At 37.8% G+C, this 9,033-nt stretch overlaps 2 protein-coding genes across 2 annotated transcripts; both read right to left on the minus strand.

Annotated features, from left to right (window-relative positions):
- Positions 1–253: 253 nt before the first annotated feature.
- On the minus strand, positions 254–2,388 carry LOC128214845 (prolyl 4-hydroxylase subunit alpha-1-like). Its single transcript, XM_052921524.1, has 2 exons — positions 1,126–2,388; positions 254–633 (listed from the first exon to the last, which is right to left on the minus strand). The coding sequence occupies exons 1-2, from the start codon at positions 2,315–2,317 to the stop codon at positions 611–613; spliced, it is 1,215 nt and encodes a 404-aa protein (XP_052777484.1). The 5' UTR covers positions 2,318–2,388; the 3' UTR covers positions 254–610.
- A 2,796-nt stretch (positions 2,389–5,184) lies between these two features.
- Positions 5,185–7,389, minus strand: LOC128214726 (prolyl 4-hydroxylase subunit alpha-1-like). The gene has a single exon (XM_052921351.1). The coding sequence runs from the start codon at positions 7,255–7,257 to the stop codon at positions 5,602–5,604; it is 1,656 nt and encodes a 551-aa protein (XP_052777311.1). The 5' UTR covers positions 7,258–7,389; the 3' UTR covers positions 5,185–5,601.
- Positions 7,390–9,033: the final 1,644 nt, after the last annotated feature.

Below are 9,033 nucleotides of genomic sequence, written 5' to 3' on the forward strand. Positions count from 1 at the left end.
TCATTTTGCTTTTAGTTCGTTTCAAAAGTTGAATTAATTGGAATATAGCGATATGGTCTTCTCTGTTTAGCTTTGGTTAAGGAGGACACGTTTTTCAAGTGTTATTGACAATGGCCACGTAGAAATGTTAGACATAACTACATGTATAAGGCCTTAACACAAGCGTTTATATACGAAAATAGCTGCGACGCCGACGACGAAATCGACTTTAACATATTTTTTTTTCAAACAAACAGACGAACAACCGAACATTTGAACTCTATATTAATGGCTACAAGAGCATAGTCAATACAACACAGATGGAAAATATCCCGAACAGTACACACCGAGATATCGATATATATGTCTAACTATTTTTATAACAAGAGAAAAAATATATACTCAAAATTGCATGAGTTTCTCTATTCGATTTACACAATTTCAAAAAGCACAAAACATTTCTTTGTAAAATCAACAAAGAACATTTCGTCTTGCAGTATGTTTGCTCAAATCGAGTGCCTAAATAATAAAAGTTATAATCTCTAAACGAATAAATCCAGTTCCAGTTCACAACAGTAGTCGATCAACACTCCATCGTTTGGTAACTGTCCGCACATTGAGAAAGATCCATTCACGGCAAGGTGCGCAATGCATCTGAATTTAATAAATTAATACGTTTTTAATAAAATGAAGTCCAGTCCAATTCTAGTCGGTCAAGACCGCATGGTTTGTTAAAGATCTGGGCATTCCTTCTAATCCATAAATTCCCAACCCACTTTTCCCCTACAAGTACGGGACACGCCGCATGCCTTGTAAGCATGTTAACCGTGCCATTCCTGAACATGTTGTACCAGAAGATTGCCGTGCCCTTCTTAGGAAAAACGGAAACGTCTATATCAGGGAACACAGTTGCTCCCCCTTTTACAACATCCGTCAAATACATCATAAAGGTGGCTATTCGATTATCCCCATTGTGTGAGTTTCGTGCATATTCAGATGCGAAGAAATCGTGATGACAATAATAATGTCCGCCAACGCCATAGTTTGCAATTTGAAACTTCTCGTATCCTCTGTAGTTGAGACCAGTAGCAGCTTCAATGCGCTTTGCAAACTTTATGTACTTTGAATCATCATAAATGAACATACCCTGGCTTGTCCGTCCAGGGTCAGGAACGCTGCCTTTCAATGAGCGCACTCTTGATCGCTGCAATTTTGGCTTAGCGTACTCTTTAACGGTTTCTATGTCATGCTGGGATCCGACATCGTGGAAAATGGCGACATAGGGGTCTAGAGATCGCTCTTCCAGTTTAATAGGCTGAAATCTAAGTATAGGACTACCGTTGACCACAGTCCGGCAAACAAGATGTCGCCATGGGGGGTGTCGATTTGGAAGCAAATTCTCAATACTCTGGCCATTACATAGACGATCGTGCCTATTCTTCAGATCAGCCTTCACAATTGGAGTATTCATTCTTCTATAAACCTGTCTTCGATTGGAGTCCTCCGTCTGGGTCCATAAAGCCTTTACCATTATTTTGTGGTACCTCCCCCTTTGATCTTTTGGGATCATGGCATAAAGTAAAGCGGCCTCTTCTCTCTTGTTAATAGCAAGCATAACATTGGCTGCCAAAGCATATATCGTTGCAACTGTTGTGGATCTATCACCGTTCTGTATCATCTTAGTTGCCTGTTTAATCCATTCTCTTCCGTAAGTTCGGTAATGAAGGTTCTTATACAATACTTCTATAATCTCACCACATTCTTTTGCATTAATTTTCAGTCCAGAAAGAATTCCTCCGAAGTTTCCATCAACAATATCGCTTACGTTCAAGTCATACGTTTCTTGCAGCCTTAAGATACCGTCAATTACGCCTTCGTATTCAGTTTTGTTAAGCGACGGAAGTTTGGACAACAATGGTCTTTCGTTCGAGTCCAGTCTTTTCTCGAACTGTTTTGTCTCCTCAATAATTTTGTCCACAGTGTGTTGATAGATGACGGAATGATTGCGGATGAACCTGTATGCGTTCAATGGATGAAGAATGTCGAAGTCCGGACTTTTGGAATACTCTGACAGTTGCTGTAGATCGTTAATGGATTCTTTAAGTTTTGATAACGCGGCTTTTTGGTCCTTGACGTACGATCGTAACTTAGATAGCTCTCCTTTCAGTAGCTCTCTGGTGTTTGCCATGTGAACCTTCACTTCCCGCATTGATGAGTAAATTTCTTTCGAATTCGCCAAGCTAAATGATAGAAACATGATTGTCAAAACACTTTCAACAACAGCAGAGCCAACCATCGTTGTGGAATTCACTTTTGAACAGCCAGTACAAAATACCATATATTATCAGCTTAATATTCTTTCTTATGTAAAGTTGTATCCTGTTATGAAATATGCTGATAGCAATATGTCGCAAAACGGCTTGGTTATTCAATATTATTTCAGCAAAATCGATATATGAATGTATAACTACATTGCCTTATACTAATCACTTGTAAGATTGTTAATGTTATATACATTTGCAAACCAGTTTAAAGTAAAGCTTATGAAAATGAACACTTATCAGATAATGAAGCTTATTTCTTTGGGAATATTTTATGTTAAATAAATTCTCCACAAGGTCAGCAAATTTGTCAACGTTCATTTTCTTACCAGCTCCGATGCAAGCCATCGAACCAGTGACCATATCCCTAACACTCTCTATAGTTTCAGAATACCATTAATTGTTCCTTTCGCATGGCTATTTTTCACAGATGTCGGTAAAAAGCTATACATAGCTTATGTTTCAAGTGTTATATAGAATCCGACAATAAATAAATGTTGACTTGACTTGATCGAAATACGGTGAAAACATTTTTCCAAGCGATTATCAATGTTTGAAGATGACGAAGTGGTTTCGGACGTGTAGTTGGTGTAAAGAATGTCAGAGTCCGAATCTTTCGTTACTGTGGACAATTCATTGAAAGGATTGATGCATTGCCTAAAAAATCGAAACATATCATTTTTGTGTACATAAAAAATACAGTAGCCTTTATAGACGGAGTTTTCAATAAATAGGTAGGTTAAAAAGCGCCAATATATCAGATATATTTGTTCATCTGTACACAAAGTGTATGCTTCTTTGGTTTCATCATCAATGAGTTAAACGTGATAATGCTTTAAAATTAAAACAAAGTGAATCAACCTTTATTGTGCCCATTATTTTACACTTGCTTAAATCAAATCGTATGTTGTTTGTTTTGTTTTGATCATCAAATTTTAACGAAATTTAATGATAATTAAACTTAAAAGAAAATTGAAACAACCTATATTATACCTCTTTAATGTTTATTATTGTTCCCACTTTAATGTTAATATTTATGTAGAGCAAACATTGTCATGTGAACATAAACTGTACAGTAATCTTCTGCCAAAAGGATTTAAGTGTTTGTAGAAAAAAAACATGTTTTGTTATATTACTTCGCTTTGAAACATGTTTTAATAAGAGTTAAAGAAAATAAGTGCATTCACGTTGTGTCATTTTGCATCTTATTTCATACATCATTATATACATTCCTTCTTTAGAAACTTTTATTTTGCAATGATAAATGGGAAAGATGCAATCGTTGGTAGAAAGATGTAAAAAGTGTTGAAATACAACTTCGGTGGTATTTTTTCAAAGCATATTTGAATGATAGTTATTCAAAATTTACTGCACATTTTATACATCGTTTGGTATTCCTTCTCGAAAAACCTTTATTTTTGCAATGAACAAATGTATATAATTACATGTATACGCTAATTTGTTCAATTCCATAGTATTAAGCCTGAACAACTGCTGGCATACATGCATGAGACAGATGGCCTAACGTTGTTAAATGAAACGAATAAGACATTTTGTTGCTGCATACAAAGTTTTTAATTTCATTTTTGGAATGATTTCATCCATCTTAAAGGCGCACAATATTATAAGTTACATGGTTTTACCCCAGACAAAAACGCGCCAACATATTGCTAATAATTTTATATGTATACGAATTAAATTACCTTTTTGGAGTTCAATATAAAAGTCCTGGCGATGCGTCATTTATGTTGTAGGCGTGTTATAGATTGATACGTGTATATATTAGCCTGTGTAAATTCTTATTTTTAATTAATAGCTACATGGCCATACATTACACTAGTTAAAAACGCGCCACAGATCGTTAATATTTGTATGTGTACACGAAATATTTTCTTCTGTTTGGTGTTCCTTATTAACGTCCCTTGCCATGTACAGAGGCCATATGCTGTTCGACGCAGCAATGATGTCCCCTTTCCATACGCATGCGTCACATATTGAACGACGCAAAAGTGATTCCACGTACATTCGCAGGGGTCACATACTGTACACCACAGCAGTGGCTTCCCCTTACCATTCGCAGGCATCATATACTGTACGACTCAGAAGTGATTTCCCCTTACCATACGCATGCGTCAAATTTCTGTTCGACACAGAAGTGATATCCCTTACTATGCGCAGGCGTCATATTCTGTACCAAACATATGTGATACCACTTACAATACGCAGGCGTCATATTCTGTACCACACATATGTGATATCCCTTACCATAGGCAGGCGTCATATTCTGTACGACACAGAAGTGATATCCCTGACCATACGCAGCCGTCATATACCATACGACACAGAAGTGATATTTCTACCATATGCAGGCGTCATATTCTGAACCACAAACACGTGATATCCCTCACCATACGCTGGCGTCATAAACTATACGACGTAGAAGTGATTTTCCCGACCATATGCAGGCGTCACATACTGTACGACGTAGAAGTGATTTCCCCTTACCATACGCAGGCGTCATATTCCATACGTCAAAGAGGTGATATATATTACCATACGCAAGTGGCATATACTGTACAGACATACTTACTTACATTAACTTTGTTTTGAAAGGTCAAAAATCAAAAGTCTAATACGATTCATTTTGCTTTTTGTTCGTTTCAAAAGTTGAATTAATTGGAATATAGCGATATGGTCTTCTCTGTTTAGCTTTGGTTAAGGAGGACACATTTTTCAAGTGTTATTGACAATGACCACGTAGAAATGTTAGACATAACTACATGTATAAGGCCTAAACACAAGCGTTTATACACAAAAATAGCTGCGACGCCGACGACGAAATCGACTTTAACATTATTTTTTTTCAAACAAACAGACGAACAACCGAACATTCGAACTCTATATTAATGGCTACAAGAGAATAGTAAATACAACACAGATGGAAAATATCCCGAACAGTTCACACCGAGATATCGATATATATGTCTAACTATTTTTATAACAAGAGAAAAAATATATACTCAAAATTGCATGAGTTTCTCTATTCGATTTACACAATTTCAAAAAGCACAAAACAATTCTTTGTAAAATCAACAAAGAACACTTCGTCTTGCAGTACGCATTGCTCAAATCGAGTGCCTAAATAATAAAGGTTATAATCTCTGAACGAATAAATCCAGTTCCAGTTCACAACAGTAGTCGATCAACACTCCATCGTTTGGTAACTGTCCGCACATTGAAATAGATCCATTTACGGCAAGGTGAGCAATGCATCTGAATTAAATCAATTAATACGTTTTTGTTAAAATGAAGTCCAGTCCAATTCTAGTCGGTCAAGACCGCATGGTTTGTTAAAGGTCTGGGCATTCCTTCTAATCCATAAATTCCCAACCCACTTTTCCCCTACAAGTACGGGACACGCCGCATGCCTTGTAAGCATGTTAACCGTGCCATTCCTGAACATGTTGTACCAGAAGATTGCCGTGCCCTTCTTAGGAAAAACGGAAACGTCTATATCAGGGAACACAGTTGCTCCCCCTTTTACAACATCCGTCAAATACATCATAAAGGTGGCTATTCGATTATCACCATTTTGTGAGTTTCGTGCATATTCAGATGCAAAGAAATCGTGATGACAATAATAATGTCCGCCAACGCCATAGTTTGCAATTTGAAACTTCTCGTATCCTCTGTAGTTGAGACCAGTAGCAGCTTCAATGCGCTTTGCAAACTTTATGTATTTTGAATCATCATAAATGAACATACCCTGGCTTGTCCGTCCAGGGTCAGGAACACTGCCTTTCAATGAGCTCACTGTTGATCGCTGCAATTTTGGCTTAGCGTACTCTTTAACGGTTTCTATGTCATGCTGGGATCCGACATCGTGGAAAATGGCGACATAGGGGTCTAGAGATCGCTCTTCCAGTTTAATAGGCTGAAATCTAAGTATAGGACTACCGTTGTCCACAGTCCGACAAACAAGATGTCGCCATGGGGGGTGTCGATTTGGAAGCAAATTCTCAATACTCTGGCCATTACATAGACGATCGTGCCTATTCTTCAGATCAGCCTTCACAATTGGAGTATTCATTCTTCTATAAACCTGTCCTCGTCTGGAGTCCTCCGTCTTGTTCCATAAAGCCTTTACCATTATTTTGTGGTACCTCCCCCTTTGATCTTTTGGGATCATGGCGTAAAGTAAAGCGGCCTCTTCTCTCTTGTTAATAGCAAGCATAACATTGGCTGCCAAAGCATATATCGTTGCAACTGTTGTGGATCTATCACCGTTCTGTATCATCTTAGTTGCCTGTTTAATCCATTCTCTTCCGTAAGTTCGGTAATGAAGGTTCTTATACAATACTTCTATAATCTCACCACATTCTTTTGCATTAATTTTCAGTCCAAAAAGAATTCCTCCGAAGTTTCCATCAACAATATCGCTTACGTTCAAGTCATACGTTTCTTGCAGCCTTAAGATACCGTCAATTACGCCTTCGTATTCAGTTTTGTTAAGCGACGGAAGTTTGGACAACAATGGTCTTTCGTTCGAGTCCAGTCTTTTCTCGAACTGTTTTGTCTCCTCAATAATTTTGTCCACAGTGTGTTGATAGATGACGGAATGATTGCGGATGAACCTGTATGCGTTCAATGGATGAAGAATGTCGAAGTCCGGACTTTTGGAATACTCTGACAGTTGCTGTAGATCGTTAATGGATTCTTTAAGTTTTGATAACGCGGCTTTTTGGTCCTTGACGTACGATCGTAACGTAGATAGCTCTCCTTTCAGTAGCTCTCTGGTGTTTGCCATGTGAACCTTCACTTCCCGCATTGATGAGTAAATTTCTTTCGAATTCGCCAAGCTAAATGATAGAAACATGATTGTCAAAACACTTTCAACAACAGCAGAGCCAACCATCGTTGTGGAATTCACTTTTGAACAGCCAGTACAAAATACCATATATTATCAGCTTAATATTCTTTCTTATGTAAAGTTGTATCCTGTTATGAAATATGCTGATAGCAATATGTCGCAAAACGGCTTGGTTATTCAATATTATTTCAGCAAAATCGATATATGAATGTATAACTACATTGCCTTATACTAATCACTTGTAAGATTGTTAATGTTATATACATTTACAAACCAGTTTAAAGTAAAGCTTATGAAAATGAACACTTATCAGATAATGAAGCTTGTTTCTTTGGGAATATTTTATGTTAAATAAATTCTCCACAAGGTCAGCAAATTTGTCAACGTTCATTTTCTGACCAGCTCCGATGCAAGCCATCGAACCAGTGGCCATATCCCTAACACTCTCTGTAGTTTCAGAATACCATTAACTGTTCCTTTCGCATGGCTATTTTTCACAGATGTCGGTAAAAAGCTATACATAGCTTATGTTTCAAGTGTTATATGGAATCCGACAATAAACAAATATTGACTTGACTTGACTTGACTTGATCGAAATACGATGAAAACATTTTTCCGAGCGATTATCAATGTTTGAAGATGACGAAGTGGTTTCGGACGTGTAGTTGGTGTTAAGAATGTCAGAGTCCGAATCTTTCGTTACTGTGGACAATTCATTGAATGGATTGATGCATTGCCTAATTCTCAATAGGGAAGATTGATGCTCTGGTGTATACTGCCTTAGTACCGGAGTTCCATATGTTAGTCCAGTTTCTTCGAATCGAATGCAAATTGCTCCAATCGGAAAGTACATTTCTTCCGACTATACGGCACTTTATCCGCGAAAGCTCCCTTTTTTTACATGCGTTTGAAACTCAGACGCTTTATTTTTAATACACCAGACAATACTTCGCTTTTTGTCGCTTCAACTATGCTTATTATCTCGGTGTTTCAGTTTAGATTGCAAATGACTGTCAAAATTTCTTTGAACTTCTCGAAAACGAATATTACCAGGATGCGAAGCAGTGAACAATATTATGCATTAGGTCTTATGCGAAGCAGTAAACCATGTTATGCGTTAGGTCTTATGCGAAGCAGTGGACAATGTTATGCGTTAGGTCTTATGCGAATCAGTGGACAATGTTATGCGTTAGGTCTTATGCAAAGCAGTGGACAATGTTATGGGTGATGTCTTATGCGAAGCAGTGGACAATGCTATGGGTGAGGTCTTATGCGAAGCAGTGGACAATGTTATGCGTTAGGTCTTATGCGAAGCAGTGGACAATGTTATGCGTTAGGTCTTATGCGAATCAGTGGACAATGTTATGCGTTAGGTCTTATGCAAAGCAGTGGACAATGTTATGGGTGAGGTCTTATGCGAAGCAGTGGACAATGTTATGGGTGAGGTCTTATGCAAAGCAGTGAACAATGTTATGGTTAAGGTCTTATGCAAAGCAGTGGACAGTGTTATGGGTGAGGTCTTATGCAAAGCAATTGACAATGTTATGCGTTAGGTTTTATGCAAAGCGGTGGACAGTGTTACGCATTAGGTCTTATGCGAAGCAATTGACAATGTTATGGGTTAGGTCTTATGCGAAGCAATTGACATTGTTATGCATTAGGTCTTATGCAAAGCAATTGACAATGTTATGGGCAAGGTCTTATGCAAAGCAGTGGACAGTGTTATGCGTTAGGTCTTATGCAAAGCAGTGAACAATGTTATGGGTAAGGTCTTATGCGAAGCAGTGAACAATGTTATGCGTTAGGTCTTATGCGAAGCAGTGAACAATGTTATGCGTTAGGTCTTATGCAAAGCAGTGGACA

Source organism: Mya arenaria, chromosome 13 (assembly GCF_026914265.1).
Source record: "Mya arenaria isolate MELC-2E11 chromosome 13, ASM2691426v1".
Lineage (NCBI taxonomy): Eukaryota > Metazoa > Mollusca > Bivalvia > Myida > Myidae > Mya > Mya arenaria.

Excerpts from the sequence above, each read along its gene's own strand:
- LOC128214845 (XM_052921524.1), bottom strand. The coding sequence starts at position 2,317 with ATGGTATTTTGTACTGGCTGTTCAAAAGTGAATTCCACAACGATGGTT. Across the intron at positions 634-1,125 it reads CCCTGGACGGACAAGCCAGG|ATGCATTGCGCACCTTGCCG; the intron begins GTATGTTCATTT and ends TATTAAATTCAG.
- LOC128214726 (XM_052921351.1), bottom strand. The coding sequence starts at position 7,257 with ATGGTATTTTGTACTGGCTGTTCAAAAGTGAATTCCACAACGATGGTT.